The 18,304-nt window shown below is 46.9% G+C and overlaps 1 protein-coding gene across 4 annotated transcripts in view; it reads left to right on the top strand.

The window, feature by feature from the left end:
* Positions 1-18,304, top strand: part of LOC310859279 (nidogen-1-like) — a 57,430-nt gene that overhangs the window by 18,262 nt on the left and 20,864 nt on the right. The window contains exons 2-11 of one of the 4 annotated variants that reach the window (XM_083765714.1): positions 5,447-5,608; positions 6,780-6,920; positions 7,813-8,042; positions 8,836-8,995; positions 9,549-9,688; positions 9,859-10,013; positions 11,054-11,194; positions 12,004-12,255; positions 15,507-15,707; positions 16,646-16,882. In XM_083765714.1, the coding sequence (XP_083621840.1) occupies positions 5,447-5,608; positions 6,780-6,920; positions 7,813-8,042; positions 8,836-8,995; positions 9,549-9,688; positions 9,859-10,013; positions 11,054-11,194; positions 12,004-12,255; positions 15,507-15,707; positions 16,646-16,882 (1,819 nt within the window). Of the gene's footprint in view, positions 1-5,446; positions 5,609-6,779; positions 6,921-7,812; positions 8,043-8,835; positions 8,996-9,548; positions 9,689-9,786; positions 10,014-11,053; positions 11,195-12,003; positions 12,256-15,506; positions 15,708-16,645; positions 16,883-18,304 lie in introns of all 4 variants that reach the window. The other 3 variants (XM_083765713.1, XM_083765712.1, XM_083765711.1) reach the window with 3 other exon arrangements.

Genomic DNA, 18,304 nt, shown 5'->3' with positions numbered 1-18,304 from the left:
ATCGTTACGTCATGTAGTATTGTTTTGTAGTCATCAGGATGATATCGTTATCGACTCCAAGGCCAAACGTTTTGACTCACCCCTCTGCAAGGCCAAACGTTTTGACTCACCCCTCTGCAAGGCCAAACGTTCTGACTCACCCCTCTGCAAGGCCAAACGGACTCTGACTCTAGCCTGGTTAATAAACCAGACTAATATCGCATGGACCGCGGGATATTAGTCTGGGGAGGCTCAGCTTGGATTTCATTTCCAGGGGGGCGGGTTGAAACATTTTCTCTTTGACGCAATTGGTCAGAGCTACATATTGCATACCGTGTCCCGATTGGCCGCCCCATTTCTCTGGTGTAGGAAATGGGCGTACAATTGAGCCTCTCCAGACCGTAATCCGCCGGCAGGCAATTTATTTTTGCCAACGGCTGATTCGGTCTGGTTTATTAACCAGGCTACTCTGACTCACCCCTCTCCAAGGCCAAACGTTCTGACTCACCCCTCTGCAAGGCCAAACGGACTCTGACTCACCCCTCTGCAAGGCCAAACGTTCTGACTCACCCCTCTGCAAGGTCAAACGTTCTGACTCACCCCTCTGCAAGGCCAAACGTTCTGACTCACCCCTCTGCAAGGCCAAACGTTTTGACTCACCCCTCCGCAAGGCCAAACGGACTCTGACTCACCCCTCTCCAAGGCCAAACGGACTCTGACTCACCCCTCTGCAAGGCCAAACGGACTCTGACTCACCCCTCTGCAAGGCCAAACGTTTTGACTCACCCCTCCGCAAGGCCAAACAGACTCTGACTCACCCCTCCGCAAGGCCAAACGGACTCTGACTCACCCCTCCACAAGGCCAAACGGACTCTGACTCACCCCTCTGCAAGGCCAAACGGACTCTGACTCACCCCTCCGCAAGGCCAAAAGGACTCTGACTCACCCCTCCACAAGGCCAAACGGACTCTGACTCACCCCTCCGCAAGGCCAAACGGACTCTGACTCACCCCTCCGCAAGGCCAAAAGGACTCTGACTCACCCCTCCACAAGGCCAAACGGACTCCGTTTGGAGGCCTATAGGGTCCTCCACCGTGACCCCTAGCAGTGTGTGACCCCCTCCCCCTCCCCCCCCCTCTCCTTCCTGCCCCTACCTCCCTCATCCTGTTTTAACCATGATAAAACAACAACAGCTAATCACTGACATGTGCTTCCTGTTAACATCCACAGAGACACTGCATGCTAAACAATATGGTCTCTGGAAATCAAACATCCTACAGTATGTTCAAATCTGTTACTTTTCTGGAAATGTGTCTGGAATATATACAGTATGAGAGAGAGAGAGAGAGAGAGAGAGAGAGAGAGAGAGAGATTTATTATAGTCACATTTTCAATGCACATTTGGTCACAATTGACCACCTGGCAATTTTCGGATTGATTGATTAATTGATTGATTGATTGATTGTATACTTTATTAGGAGTTTGCAAAAGAAAGGCGCGGTGGCTCAGATTTATACCAAAGAAGATATATCGTCCGCTTTTGAAACGGATGGTTTCCCGTTTGATTCCTTAGTCACTCTCGCCCCTGCATGGGTTAGTTAGTGTCAGAGTGTCTTCTAGAAAGACACTGAACCTCTTAGCTGCTCCCGATGAACAGGTGGTTGGTAAATGGTTTCTTAATATGCCTCGTGCGTGCGTGCGTGCGTCACGGATGGAAAGCCCTCTTTTTCCACTCACCATCCATCCTCTTCAACCCAAAGCCGCTACGTCATGTTGTAGTATTGTTTTGTTGTCATCAGGATGATATCGCTACGTCATGTTGTAGTATAGTTTTGTAGTCATCAGGATGATATCGTTACGTCATGTAGTATTGTTTTGTAGTCATCAGGATGATATCGTTACGTCATGTTGTAGTCATTGTTTTGTAGTCATCAGGATGATATCGCTACTTCATGTTGTAGTCATTGTTTTGTAGTCATCAGGATGATATCGCTACGTCATGTTGTAGTCATTGTTTTGTAGTCATCAGGATGATATCGCTATGTCATGTTGTAGTATTGTTTTGTAGTCATCAGGATGATATCGTTACGTCATGTTGTAGTCATTGTTTTGTAGTCATCAGGATGATATCGCTACGTCATGTTGTAGTCATTGTTTTGTAGTCATCAGGATGATATCGTTACATTATGTTGTAGTATCGTTGTGTAGTCGACAGGCAGGAACAATCACACAAAACTTCCATTTCCCTCAAACCGGAAGAATAACAATAAAAGCTCTCGTAGCCTGAGGCTTTTATTGAGAAAAATCGGTTTGAGTGAAAAGGAAGTTCCGATTGATTGTTCCTGCCTGACGACTACAAAACAATACTACAACATGACGTAGCGATATCATCCTGATGACTACAAAACAATACTACAACATGACGTAGCGATATCATCCTGATGACTACAAAACAATACTACAACATGACGTAGCGATATCATCCTGATGACTACAAAACAATACTACAACATGACGTAGCGATATCATCCTGATGACTACAAAACAATACTACAACATGACGTAGCGATATCATCCTGATGACTACAAAACAATACTATAACATGACGTAGCGATATCATCCGCTCCAGACCGGATCATAAACCCGAAATTGAATTTCACGCTATCCGGAGAACTCGCCAGTTTACCAACTCGCCGCAGCGAGAATTCTTCATCAATGTCTTCATCGTTATGCTAACATGCTGTAGTATGTATGTCGAACCCACAGCTGTTATAGTTCATTTCCAAAGTGATCATTAAATGCGATTAAATGGTCAGCTAGACTCAGTACTGTTGAACAAAGTTGAGTACTGTATGTGAAAACCAATGATAGTAGGTACCATTTCAGGATATTGTTTACTAATTGTTTACTATTGTTTTGGTACTTTGGTGTTTAAACTTTAGCATTCCTTTATTTTTTTTTCATCCCACGATTTTGTAACCCATTTTTCACCCCTGTGTCAATTATCTAATGTGATCCTGGGCTCTACACACCCTCCGCCAACCTGGGGAGAGCAACGGACTTGAACTCATGCATGAGTGTCCAAGTCCTTTACCTGACAGGGGGGAGTTTACCCTCCATCAGGCGCCCCGGCTGGCCAGGGGGAGGCAGTTTAGAGACCAGGATTACTGCATGTTTTTGGTGAGGGTACCTACCCTAGGGGACACGGGGAGAACATGTGAATGTACCTACCCTAGGGGACACAAGGAGAACATGTGAGGGTACCTACCCTATAGGGGACACGGGGAGAACATGTGAATGTACCTACCCTAGGGGACACGTTGAGAACATGTGAATGTACCTACCCTAGGGGACACGGGGAGAACATGTGAATGTACCTACCCTAGGGGACACGGGGAGAACATGTGAATGTACCTACCCTAGGGGACACGGGGAGAACAACTTTAGCATTCCTACTTCATCTAGTGTAAACTCTAAACAACTATCCTCTCTCTCTCTCTCTCTCTCTCTCTCTCTCTCTCTCTCTCTCTCAATTCATTTATTCAATGCAATTTAAATGAAGGTGAAGTAAAACTAAAACGCACTAAACCACGGCGAGTCTGTAAACTGCAGGCGAGTTCTCCGGTATCCCATTTCACAGTCGTGTACGTTTCACTTGTTCCTTGGTCCTGTGAGATTGTCCACAGCTGTGCTACATTCCATGTTCTACGTCATTTTCAGTGTTCCTGTGGGTTGTATAAAGACGGCGTTCCTCTCTGTTTCACTTTAGTCTGAAGAAGAGCCTCAATTCACCCTTTGTCAAGTCCCGCCCCTGCTTGTGCCCCTCTTCGAACCCAACGGCTGCCATTTAGTGGTTGGTCAAAAATCCTCTCTCTCCATCCACTACCATTGAAATAACATGTTTTTTCAGTTGCTTCGTATTGATATCCTGTGCATTCAATTCTTATTTTAAACTTGTTGTCAGTAAAAAGGAACATCACAGGTGTTTGTTTTTGTTGAAAATGTTCAGTTCACCAACGACACATCATGCAATGGTGTAATTCACACCCCAGGTTTGGATACACAAATGTATCCGGGTGGCTGTGGCTCAGGAGGTAGAGCAGGTCGTCCAATGATTCATGGGTCGGCAGTTCGAATCCCGGTTCCTCCTCCTGTCCACATGTCGAAGTGTCCTTGGGCAAAGAAACTGAACCCCACATTACTCCCGATGTGCTGGTTGGTGCCTTGCATGGCTCCACCGCAATCAGGCTATGAATGTGTGTGTGAATGGGTGAATGTAATGCACAATCTATGTAAAGCGCCTTGGATAAAGGCGCTATATAAATGCACCATTTACCCTTTACCATTTTACCACACACCTCTAATGGGTTGCGTTGAGGACCTCCCTAGGGAGACGCCCGAGAGGCATCCTAACCAGATGCCCAAACCACCTAAGCTGGCTCCTTTCCAGGCGAAGGAGCAGCGGTTCTACTCCGAGCATCATAAAACATTTTAGTTTAAAAAAAAGAAAGGAAAACAGGGGGGGTGGGGGGGGGGAAGAAAAAAACGTTTTGAACCTCATGTACTTCCACTTTGGTTCGCTGTACCTTGTACCAGAGGACAGAAGGTTCTCTGTACCTTGTACCAGAGGGCAGAAGGTTCTCTGTATCTTGTACCAGAGGGCAGAGGGTTCTCTGTACCTTGTACCAGAGGACAGAAGGTTCTCTGTACCTTGTACCAGAGGGCAGAAGGCTCTCTGTATCTTGTACCAGAGGGCAGAAGGTTCTCTGTATCTTGTACCAGAGGGCAGAAGGTTCTCTGTACCTTGTACCAGAGGGCAGAAGGTTCTCTGTACCTTGTACCAGAGGGCAGAAGGTTCTCTGTATCTTGTACCAGAGGGCAGAAGGTTCTCTGTATCTTGTACCAGAGGGCAGAAGGTTCTCTGTATCTTGTACCAGAGGGCAGAAGGTTCTCTGTATCTTGTACCAGAGGGCAGAAGGTTCTCTGTATCTTCTACCAGAGGGCAGACGTTTCTCTGTATCTTCTACCAGAGGACAGAAGGTTCTCTGTATCTTGTACCAGAGGGCAGAAGGTTCTCTGTATCTTCTACCAGAGGGCAGAAGTTTCTCTGTATCTTCTACCAGAGGACAGAAGGTTCTCTGTATCTTGTACCAGAGGGCAGAAGTTTCTCTGTATCTTCTACCAGAGGACAGAAGGTTCTCTGTACCTTGTACCAGAGGACAGAAGGTTCTCTGTATCTTCTACCAGAGGGCAGAAGGTTCTCTGTATCTTCTACCAGAGGGCAGAAGGTTCTCTGTACCTTGTACCAGAGGGTAGAACACCCAAAAATAGTCATATAGGAAACGGTAGCAAAGCAAACAAAACCTCAAAACTCGACATATACTGTAGGAGACCCTCACAAAACCAACAAAGACGAATATAATCAAGAACATCCCGTTTAAATCCAATGCCTTCCTTCCTTCACAGATCAACACCAACGGGCTGGTGGGCGTGGCCGAGCCCACGCCGGAGGCGGAGTATCTGGGGAAGCTCCCGTCCAGCTTCAGGATGGTCGCCGCCCTGCTGGGCGACCTGGACACCAGCGACGGCCGGGGGAGGGTCTACTTCCGTCAGGACAGCAGCCCTAAGGTATGATGTCATAGCAGGGGAGGGAGGGTGTACTCTAGACAGAACAGCCCTAAGGTATGATGTCATAGCAGGGGAGGGAGGGTGTACACTAGACAGAACAGCCCTATGATGTCATAGCAGGGGAGGGAGGGTGTACACTAGACAGAACAGCCCTATGATGTCATAGCAGGGGAGGGAGGGTGTACTCTAGACAGAACAGCCCTATGATGTCATAGCAGGGGAGGGAGGGTGTACTCTAGACAGAACAGCCCTATGATGTCATAGCAGGGGAGGGAGGGTGTACTACTGTCAGAACAGCAGCCCTAAGTTATGTTCGTTATATATGTATGCTTTATTCTTTATTCTGTATTCTTTAGGTTTTAGGTTTTTTTAATCCATTTTCTCATTTGTTTTACAATCATGTTCTTTTGTTTTTTGTCACTAACACGTGAACATTTTAGAAATAAACAAATTAACCACTTTTAATACTATGACGTAGTATTGACGGTGACACTCAAAAGTAGTGAAAATAGCCGATATGCGACGCACTGGGTGCTTGTAGATCGGCTAATTCCACTAACAGTATACTGTACAAAATGTTAAGAACCAAAATGTAGCAATAGAGCACCGAAGTCTGACGTCAATATTGATAGAGGGCGCTATGAATCCACAGGTTCATGTACTTTTTATTTGCATTGTAATCCCCATAGGGGGGGATTTTAGATCGCCTCATATAAGAACTGTGTTTGAAAAATAAACAAATCATCCCGGCCGCTTCACTCATATGGATATGAAGAATCAACTGACTGAGAGAAAACGCTAGTGTTACTGCTACTGTAATAGTTACATTTTCACTAGATGCAGACTGTATCATATATGAATGACTGACTGTCGCAAACGATACAGAGACACCTCCCTGACAATAACGCCGAGACAGCTTGTTTATTTTTGGACCACAACGCTTATAGTAGACGATATTAAGATCACCCCATGTTATTGTCCATAGAGAAATGACTTCCGTGAACCAGGGGGGGAATGGAAGGGATGAGCGAGTGACGTCAGGACTTCGGTGCTCTATTGATTAAGTTTGAAATGATCTTTTCCCCCTGATGAAGTGCATGAGGTGTGATGGAGTGTTGCACTGTTCCCCCCAGGTCACTTTGATTAAGTCTTACACTGCTACTCCTCCCAGGTCCTGCAGAGGGCAGCGCAGCACATCAGCCAGGCCTTCCCCAACGACGATAACGTGGATCCCGTCCACGCCGTCGTCGTCACATGGGAGAACGTAGCGCCCTCCGGTGGCTCCAGCAGAGGAGACGGGCTGGACAGGAAGGTGAGGAACCAACCGCCGCTGTCGTGGTTCTGTTACAGGCCCTGATATAACCGCCGGGTCGGCCATATTGGCCATGTGCTTCTATTACCGCCATAGAAACACTGGGTCTGTTGGCAATGTGGTTTTAAAAAAAAGACGAGAATCCCGTCTTTGGCACAGGTGGGTAAAGTACCAATCTACGAGGGGCGGTGGGGGATCAGGGGTAGAGTGGCTGGATGGTAACCGCAAGGTTGCCAGTTCGAAACCTGTGGGCTCCCCCAGAATTAGTGTCGAAGTGTCCTTGAGCAAGACTCTGAACCCCTAACTTCTCCTGATGTGCTGGTTGGTGCCTTGCATGGTTTCCGCCGCCATCGGTGGGTGAATATAATGCACAATCTATGTGAAGGTGTGTGAATGTGTGTGAATGTAATGCACAATCTATGTAAAGGTGTGTGAATGTGTGTGTGAATGTGTGAATGTAATGCACAATCTATGTAAAGGTGCGTGAATGTGTGTGTGAATGGGTGAATGTAATGCACAGTCTATGTAAAGGTGTGTGAATGTGTGTGTGAATGTGTGAATGTAATGCACAATCTATGTAAAGATGTGTGAATGTGTGTGTGAATGGGTGAATGTAATGCACAATCTATGTAAAGGTGTATGAATTTGTGTGTGAATGGGTGAATGTAATGCACATGTCTATGTAAAGCGCCTTGGATAAAGTTGCTTTATATATAAATATAATAATTTATAATAATATAATAATACATAATGCACCACCATGAGAAATCTCGGCTTTGGCCCAGAACGAGTAACTGTTTTAGTCGACTAAATGAACCCTGTCTGGGTGTGGTTGTGTCATCAAAGGAGCACCTGTTTTAGTCGACTAAATGAACCCTTGTTGTGTCATCAGAGGAACACCTTCCAGCTGGTCATCGCCTCCATGGAGACCGCCTCCTACGCCATCATGCTGTACCCCGAGGACGGCATGCAGTACCTCTCCACCGCCGCGGGGGGCGACACTAAGCCCCTGGAGGCCGGCTTCATCCAAGGCCAGGTGAAGGGCTGGTTCGGCTGGAGCAACCCCGGGGAGTACTACGTCACCACCACCGAAGAAGAGGAGTCCGTCCGCCAACTCACAGAGTACGTATACGTTATAATAACGAGCTTTGAGAACACGGTTGCTAACTCAGCATTATTCTTAAGGCATCGAAAGTGTTTATCGTTATACATCCATCTTTATTAACCTTTGGACTACCAATCCCATTTTTTTTGTTTGACAAATTGGCATATTTTTAATTCATCATTTTAACATTAAAACAGATGTTTTTTATTTTTTTCATTGCTAGTGTATTCTCTCGAATTGCCACCAGATGGCGGGAACGCACCATTATGCTGATTTTGGCCAAAATAGACGAATCTTCCTAAGTCACTTCCGGTTCAACGATCAACAACATCCGGTAGTATTTTGACCCTAGTCACTAGCTTGGCTGGTCCGGATTGATAAGCTAATGCTATATTTTCTTTAAGTCAAATTAACCTCAAATCAACCCCAAAACATCGCAAAATATCAAACATTTTACAGCAACGCACATAGAGACGGCGCGCGTGCACGATAGCGCACGATCACGCGGATTTCGGCCGTTTTCTGGTAAATTACATCCAACATTAGTGATATTAGCGAACCCCCGATAACTGACATTGATTGACATTCCGTTAATTCCGTGAACGGCAGGTTTGTATTTAGCAATAATCCGTTTTTTCCGGGAACGGTAGGCCAGGGGTTAATAAGAAAACAAACTACATCATCTAGACCAGCGGTTCCCGAACTTTTTTAGCCCATGATGACCTTCAAATGGTTAATGAAAGAAACTACAGATGGTTTAAAAAGGGTTAATCAATCGTGACCTCATTTCCTCTTGCCCGCACAACACAGGAACACCAACTCGGGCCGCCGTGGCGTCTGGGTTTACGAGATCGGCACCTCGCCGTACTTCATCGAAATCACCCCCGGCGAGGTGAAAGACCCCGCCCAGGACGGGGGGGAGGGGCCTCGGGCGACGGAGCGGCCGAGACAAACCGACGGCGGACAACAGGTAGGGTTTTAACGAGAGGTGACAACAGGGTTGTATAACGAGAGGTCTCCAGGTGACAACAGGGTTGTATAACGAGAGGTCTCCAGGTGACAACAGGATTGTATAACGAGAGGTCTCCAGGTGACAACAGGGTTGTATAACGAGAGGTCTCCAGGTGACAACAGGGTTGTATAACGAGAGGTCTCCAGGTGACAACAGGGTTGTATAACGAGAGGTCTCCAGGTGACAACAGGGTTGTAACGAGAGGTCTTTTAATGGATACTGAAATCCAGTCTGTTTTGCCTGCATGGGGGGAGCTCTGTGTTTCTCGTGCGTCTTTAAACCATGCTTCAACACGTTTATAGAGTCGACAAAGTGTTTTTTTGCACACGCAAAGTTTACAACTGACATTAATACACTTGGCATCTTTGACACACAGGAATGCAAAATTCAAGCAGTGGTAAAAAACTAATTATGACTTTTATTGCATACATAATCAAATACTTGTGATTATCTCAAATAATTGTGATTATCTCAAATAATTGTGCTTATCTCAAATAATCGCGATCAACAGGAAGGTGCATTTCCCGCCTACGACACTGCGACCCCCACGGTGGACTACGAACAGGAAGTGGAGTTTACGACAGAGGACCCAGAATATCCCGACATCGAGACCCCCCCGCCGAGACACTACCCCCCCGACACACACGCACGGTCAGTGACCAATGAGCAATATATTGAAGAGCAATTATTGTACTTTACGAAGATGTGTGGAAAATGGCCGAAGTATAATCACCTTTCACTGAACAAAGGTACCCTGAACCCGAACAACCCAGGTACCCCGAACCCGAACAACCCAGGTACCCTGAACCCGAGCGACCCAGGTACCCCGAACCCGAGCGACCCAGGTACCCTGAACCCGATCGACCCGGGTACCCCGAACCCGAGCGACCCAGGTACAGCGTTCCAGAGCCCGTGCGGCCGCTACGCCCCCAGAACCCTCAGATCGTGGTGGTGGATGAAGACCTGGATGTAGACGGTATAAAGAACACCAACGGCTAAATAAAACACTGTGTGTGTAACAGTGTAACAGCCAGTGGCGTGCACCGATAGACACTAGGGGGTGCTAATTAGAGCACCCCCTGCCCTTTTGGCAATGTGCCCTTTTTAAAGAAAAAAAAAACTTAATTTAAAAATAAATTGTACAGTGTACACTGTAGAGTATGTGGACCATGGTGACATTGATACATTATTTTATAAAACGCTTCTAATATATTATTTAGGCCCCAAAATCTATGAATATCACACTATTACGGCCACCGGCCGGTTCCACCCGTATGCACAAGGTGCCCTTTTATTTTCACTTGAGCACCTGCCCCTCTAAATGTCTGTGCACGCCACTGGATACAGCAAAATGTTAAGTAACACAGACGAAAAACAGTCTAAGTCCAAATTTCAGACTGACCCCTCCACGACTAGGCCTCGTTGTCCTGACCCCTTATCTATCATTTATACATTATGGATAAATAGTGTGGACTTAGACTGTTTTTTTCGTCTGTGGCCAGTTTGACTGATTTAAACGCGTAACCCGCATTTTAATCAACCGCCCTTCACTGCTGAGATTGTTGTATTACCTTTACAGCATACGCTGAATTATTTGGGCTTTTAATCCGCGAAAATCCAGCGAAAAAAGGTTCCTCGGTTTGTTATGATTCGATCGCACCATCCACCATCTTGGTGCACCCGGAAGATGCACACAAGACCCGTACCCCATTCATTTGCATTGGCCTCAATTTCCCAGAAGCCCTAGCAGCCCACAGCATGTGACGATTTCCGGTTTCGTCATCAAAACGAAAGCATCTAGTCTCTATCTCCGCGGGGAAGATGGAGTTTCTTTTTATTTATTACAATACGGCGGATTAAACACATAAAACAAAAGGCGGGTGTGTCGTATATAGCAACGACAGTAACCTGGAGTAAACCATTCCCGGCAGTCAAATGAATGAACCTCGCTAAAGGTGATATGGGGAAATCCACACATTTTGCTCTTTCACCAGGTTGTGTGTTATTCTTTTGCAGTGTTTTCGTACAACTTTGAGACGTGCGCCAAGAACAGACACAGGTGTTCGTCGTCGGCCGACTGCAGGGACTACAGCGGCGGGTTCTGCTGCCACTGTCGGCCCGGTTTCTACGGCAACGGGAAGGACTGCGTGGCAGACGGTGGGTCGGTTGAATATAGGCTCCGCCTCATTGTAGATCTGCTATTTTCAAAAAATGTCTTATTTCTTCCTCTCTGTAGATTACATGTTTTATTGCACAATCTATGTAAACGTGTGTGAATGTGTGTGTGAATGGGTGAATGTATTGCACAATCTATGTAAAGGTGTGTGAATGTGTGTGTGAATGGGTGAATGTATTGCACAATCTATGTAAAGGTGTGTGAATGTGTGTGTGAATGGGTGAATGTAATGCAGAATCTATGTAAAGGTGTGTGAATCTGCTGTGAATGCGTGAATGTATTGCACAATCTATGTAAAGGTGTGTGAATGTGTGTGAATGGGTGAATGTAATGCAGAATCTATGTAAAAGTGTGTGAATGTGTGAATGTAATGCAGAATCTATGTAAAGGTGTGTGAATGGGTGAATGTAATGCACAATCTATGTAAAGGTGTGTGAATGTGTGTGTGAATGGGTGAATGTAATGCACAATCTATGTAAAGGTGTATGAATGGGTGAATGTAATGCACAATCTATGTAAAGGTGTGTGAATGGGTGAATGTAATGCACAATCTATGTAAAGGTGTGTGAATGTGTGTGTGAATAGGTGAATGTAATGCACAATATATGTAAAGGTGTGTGAATGTGTGTGTTTGTGTGTGTGTGTGTGTGAATGGGTGAATGTAATGTATTTCTTCCTCTCTGTAGATTACATGTTTTACTTTAATGCGTTATATTTTCTTTGGTGTGTTTGTTGTCGTTGTATTGTTTTATTTCAATCCTAAACGTATATACCGCCGTCTCCACATCAGGCATCCCGCAGAGGATGAACGGGAAGGTGAACGGACGCCTGTTCCTGGGCGCCTCGGCCACCGCGCTGGAGCTGGTCAACAACGACCTGCACTCCTACGCCGTGCCCAACGACGGCCGCGCCTACGTGGCCATCAGCAGCGTGCCCGACGCCCTGGGACCCTCGCTGCTGCCCCTCTTCTCCGTGGGAGGGGTCATCGGCTGGGCCTTCGCCCTGGAGCAGCCCGGGGCCCAGAACGGCTTCAGTCTGATTGGTGAGTCTATATAGCGGTGTCTCTCTCAGTGGCGTGCACAGATAGACACTAGGGGGTGCTAGAGCACCCCCTGGACAAAGGTGCCCTTAATGGTGACTGGTGACATTGATCAATTCTTGAAAAAAAAGCTTCTAATATATTATTTAGGCCCCAAAATCTATAAATCTCACACTATTAAGGCAACCGGACGGTTCCACGCGCTGCACAAGGTGCCCCTCTAAATGTCTGTGCACGCCATTGGTCTCTCTTCTCTATTTGTTTTAACCCATTTAGACCTGAGGACAATTCTACAAATTCCTTCTAAATCCTGACAGTTTTCTGGAAAACCCTGTGTTTCTATATCAGTCGTTCTCAAACATTTTCATGTCAAGGACCCCCAAAAAATATATGTAATGGGCCACAGACCCCCATCTGAAAATGTGTTGTTCCAGGGACCTCCCCAGAAGTAATAAGCCTTATCATGCCTTAATGCTTATGTTTTAGTGCTTACGGTACTGATATGTGTACTACAAAGATTTTAGCTAAAAACGTTCGCTCTGAAATAATATGTATTCAAAAGTGTGATCCCCGTCCTGAATGGGTTAATGACAGATGTAGCCGCTATACGACCGAAAATGTCCCAAGAAAATCGCTAGCCTATAGCAACCCTCTCTGGGAGAGCAGCGACACTCAGCACAGCTGAGTTTTTAATGTTTTGATTAGGCGTTCCGTCGTGCTCGTTTAAGCACGGCTAGATGGCCGTTTCGACCAATCACATTGCTTCCTCGAAACGATCTGTTGTGTAATGATGCTTTCATGCTTCAGGACGACTCAAGCTGTTGTTTGGACAGCTGTTTGGGAGTGTGTCCGAAAATGAACGTGTTTCTAATGAGTGTGTATGTGATACGGCATTCCTATTACACACAGCGTTGTGTGTGTATGTGTGTGTGTGTGTGTGTGTGTGTGTGTGTGTGTGTGTGTGTGTGTGTGTGTGTGTGTGTGTGTGTGTGTGTGTGTGTGTGTGTGTGTGTGTGTGTGTGTACTGTGGAGCATTCCTACAGTGTGTGTGAGGACAGACTGTCCTGTTACGTTACGTTATGTTATGTTATGTTATGTAAGTACAGAGCAGTGCATTACCATATGTTAGTCTGCACTTAATGACAGGGTCACGGTTCTTAACAGTGGTGGGAAAAGGAATACATCGCAGTGAAATTATCAATATTCCCTTACAAGTAAATGGCCAGAATTCTAAATGTACTCCAGTAAAAGTACAAAGGGTGAGCTTGTAGATTGGCTATTTTCATATATACTTATCTTATATATATATATATATATATATATATATATATATATTATAACAGGGCTAAAGTGGTTAGGTATGTTTTGTAATAATAATCTAAATCTACAAAGTAACTAGTTTAATTGTACAGTGCGTAATTACTTTTCACCAATGGTTCTTTGGGTTTCTTCATCGTTACATCTTGACTTTGCACTACGGTCGGCCACCGTGCACACAAGGGCGTGCACCGCGCACGAGGACGTGCACACGAGGACGTGCACCGTGCACGAGGATGTGCACTGAAGATGCTTTCCCACGCCCGTCAGAATCTAACTCCCCACCGTCGCTCACGCTATTGCTATTGCTATTGCTATTAGCATTAGCATTAGCATTCAAGATGGTCGAGAACATTATGAGAGGACAATATTGTTCTGTTGGACGGGTTTCTGAACTGCCCACAGCCCTCCTATGAGACACAGACTGGTTTCTGAACTGCCCACAGCCCTCCTATGAGACACAGACTGGTTTCTGAACCGCCCACAGCCCTCCTATGAGACACAGACTGGTTTCTGAACTGCCCACAGCCCTCCTATGAGACACAGACTGGTTTCTGAACTGCCCACAGCCCTCCTATGAGACACAGACTGGTTTCTGAACTGCCCACAGCCCTCCTATGAGACACAGACTGGTTTCTGAACTGCCCACAGCCCTCCTATGAGACACAGACTGGTTTCTGAACCGCCCACAGCCCTCCTATGAGACACAGACTGGTTTCTGAACTGCCCACAGCCCTCCTATGAGACACAGACTGGTTTCTGAACTGCCCACAGCCCTCCTATGAGACACAGACTGGTTTCTGAACTGCCCACAGCCCTCCTATGAGACACAGACTGGTTTCTGAACTGCCCACAGCCCTCCTATGAGACACAAACTGGTTTCTGAACTGCCCACAGCCCTCCTATGAGACACAGACTGGTTTCTGAATTGCCCACAGCCCTCCTATGAGACACAGACTGGTTTCTGAACTGCCCACAGCCCTCCTATGAGACACAGACTGGTTTCTGAACTGCCCACAGCCCTCCTATGAGACACAGACTGGTTTCTGAACCGCCCACAGCCCTCCTATGAGACACAGACTGGTTTCTGAACCGCCCACAGCCCGCCTATGAGACACAGACTGGTTTCTGAACTGCCCACAGCCCTCCTATGAGACACAGACTGGTTTCTGAACCGCCCACAGCCCTCCTATGAGACACAGACTGGTTTCTGAACCGCCCACAGCCCGCCTATGAGACACAGACTGGTTTCTGAACCGCCCACAGCCCTCCTATGAGACACAGACTGGTTTCTGAACCGCCCACAGCCCGCCTATGAGACACAGACTGGTTTCTGAACCGCCCACAGCCCTCCTATGAGACACAGACTGGTTTCTGAACCGCCCACAGCCCTCCTATGAGACACAGACTGGTTTCTGAACTGCCCACAGCCCTCCTATGAGACACAGACTGGTTTCTGAACTGCCCACAGCCCTCCTATGAGACACAGACTGGTTTCTGTCATGACCTGACTCAAATCATGACAAATATGGGAGACGACACACATAAATAAATGCCAAAATGTATTTATTAGAAACTAGCTTAAACATAAATTATACTTTACTTTTAGAGTGGGGTGTGAGTAGTCAGTTGTATCAGTAGTGTAGTCACTAGTCACTAGTGCATGTATGGATGTGTGAGAATGTATATGTGCAGGTGCATTAACTAAGGACCAAACTAATTCAAAATAACCAAAACCAAACAATGTTTCCTGAGTAGGGGCGAGAGGGCGGAAAGGCTGCATGTGGACCAATTATATGAGTTGAAAAGTGGTCCTTTAAATAAAATATCCAAGATGTTTCAAACGACATATTCATCTCTCTCTCTCTCTCTCTCTCTCTCTCTCTCTCTCTCTCTCTCTCTCTCTCTCTCTCTCTCCCTCCCCCCCTCCCCCCCAGGCGGAGAGTTCTCTCGTCAGGCGGAGGTGTTGTTCCAGCCGGGCGGTGAGAGGGTGACCATCACACAGGACTTCCAGGGCATCGACGAGCACGGCCACCTGGCGGTCAGCACGCGCCTGGAGGGCCGTCTCCCCGAGGTGCCCCAGGGGGCCACGGTGCAGGTGGAGCCCTACCAGGAGATCTACCAGTATGGAAGCAACCGTACGTACAGTATATCATAACGTCATTATTATGGCCAGTAAGACGCCCCCCTGAGGGCGAGAAGCGACTTGCAGGTCATGCTGAAACAACAGAGCTTCTTGGCTAAGGACTTGTAGGGCTGTATTTTGCGTGTCTTAAGTACCAGGTCTTATTCCCTAACTTGAGTAAACTAAAGACCTGGAGGCGTGATCAATGCCATTTGGCTATTCTGAGTGGCCAAAGAGCATTGATCACGCCTCCAGGTCTTTAGTTAGGGAATAAGACCTGGTAATGAAGACACGCAAAATACAGCCCGTAGTGTTCTCTCATGCAGTGTAGGGAACTGTCACTAAACAAACACCAAGTTAAACCGTAGCCAATGAAGACAGAGACGAAGTAAGATTGGACCATTTACTGTTGCTCTTCCTCATCAACATGACGGTGAAAACTGCAAAATAACAACAATACAAACATTCAGGGTTTGTTCTTAATTGACATAATTTCACAGTAAAAAGAAAACAGGTGAGTAGCTAAATGACCTACACACACACACACACACACACACACACACACACACACACACACCAAGGCATTATTAGCAGGATGCCCTACACCTGTGCACTCTAGGCTACTATGCTCTGCAAACAGCAGCAAACATTATTAAATAAATAAATTTTCCTCTTACAAATAAACATGTACACAAAGTTACAAAGTTGTACAGAAAGTTAACATAACTTGAAATCAACACAACAACTTACGGCATTGCCTCTAAAATGCTTCCAAGTGGGTTAGATGGGATTCTATTGGCTCACGGCTCTGGGCCTGCATATTCAAGGATTTATTTTGCCTGCGTTTTTTCTGGAGGGATAAATGTCGCCAACCCCATGTCGCTGTGACTCCGCCTCCTCTCTGACATCTGTCATCCTGTGGCTCCTCCCCCTCCCTCCCTCTCCAACCAGTGATCACGTCGTCCTCCAGCCGCCACTTCACCGTCAGCCTATCGGACGGCAGCGTGGAGAGGCGGAGCTACCAGTGGCGGCAGAGCATCACGTACCGCGGCTGTTCCCACGCCGACAGCGCCGCCCCCCCACCCGCCGCCGCCCAGCAGCTCAGCGTCGACCACGTCTTCGTGTTCCACGACGTCGAGAATCGCCTGATCCGATTCGCCACCAGCAACAAGATAGGATCTGTCCAGGGTGAGTATATGGAACCAATCAGCGACAAGATAGGATCTGTCTAGGGTGAGTATACCAATCAGCAACAAGATAGGACCTGTCCAGGGTGAGTATGGAACCAATCAGAGACAGGATAGGAACTGTCCACAGTAGCCTCGGAAACACAGACGTTTTTATTTCCAGGGAGAGAAAAAAAGTCTGGGTAAGAGTCCACTTCAATGCGGCATAGAGTAGTATAGCGCAAACGTCGATCACTCTCTGCTGATTTCTGATCGTCTGCACCTTTGTTAAATTGACGCACACACAGCTGCGTCTAGATTCTCCCGGCGGATCCTGCTGGGAGCTGCCTATGACATAGAAAGCAGAGGTGGACCCCAGGCTACTGACATAGAAAGCAGAGGTGGACCCCAGGCTACTGACATAGAAAGCAGAGGTGGACCCCAGGCTACTGACATAGAAAGCAGAGGTGGACCCCAGGCTACTGACATAGAAAGCAGAGGTGGACCCCAGGCTACTGACATAGAAAGCAGAGGTGGACCCCAGGCTACTGACATAGAAAGCAGAGGTGGACCCCAGGCTACTGACATAGAAAGCAGAGGTGGACCCCAGGCTACTGACATAGAAAGCAGAGGTGGACCCCAGGCTACTGACATAGAAAGCAGAGGTGGACCCCAGGCTACTGACATAGAAAGCAGAGGTGGTCATAGGTCAAAGGTCATAGGTGGACCGCAGTGACTCAGTGAGTATAGAATACAGAATATAGAGTATTATAGAGTTTGTATAGGAAGGGGGCGTGTTTAGTTTAATGACTAACTAAATGTTAAATAATGTTTCTTTTTGGTTAAGCTCACGGAAAGTGAACTATTGCTCCAGATTACTGCTGATGTAGAAGGAATTCACTACAAAGCATGCGTGTGTGTGTCCGTGCGTGTGTGTGTGTGTGTGCGTGTGCGTGTGTGTGTGTGTGTGTGTGTGTGTGTGTGTGTGTGTGTGTGTGTGTGTGTGTGTGTGTGTGTGTGTGTGTGTGTGTGTGTGTGTGTGTGTGTGTGCGTGTCAGTGTGTGTGTGTGTGTGTGTGTGCGCATCTGCAGTATAACTTCAGAGAAGGGTAAATAGTAACTCAATCCCTGTTGTATTTCCTCAGCTGCGACCTGTGTGTGTGTGTGTGTGTGTGTGTGTGGGGAGGTTAATCCGAAACACACTGACTTATTTACTAGGTGACAGGGCGGCCGGAGGCCCGACTTGGGGGGGGGAGGGGGGGGGGGGGGGGGGGTTGACGGGGGGGTCAAACTCATATCGGGCAATTTTCAACTTTTGACGCGTGGCCGTCCTTATTTTATCAACCATCTATCACAGAGGTAAGGAAAGGTACTATGTTTACCCTGCAGGGTAACTGGACTAAGGAAAGGAAAGGTACTATGTTTACCCAGGGTAACTGGACTAA

The sequence above is a fragment of the Protomyctophum parallelum genome, assembly GCF_964188405.1.
Source record: "Protomyctophum parallelum genome assembly, chromosome: 5".
In the NCBI taxonomy this organism is placed as follows: domain Eukaryota; kingdom Metazoa; phylum Chordata; class Actinopteri; order Myctophiformes; family Myctophidae; genus Protomyctophum; species Protomyctophum parallelum.
This window is presented reverse-complemented; position numbering and strand designations above follow the sequence as displayed.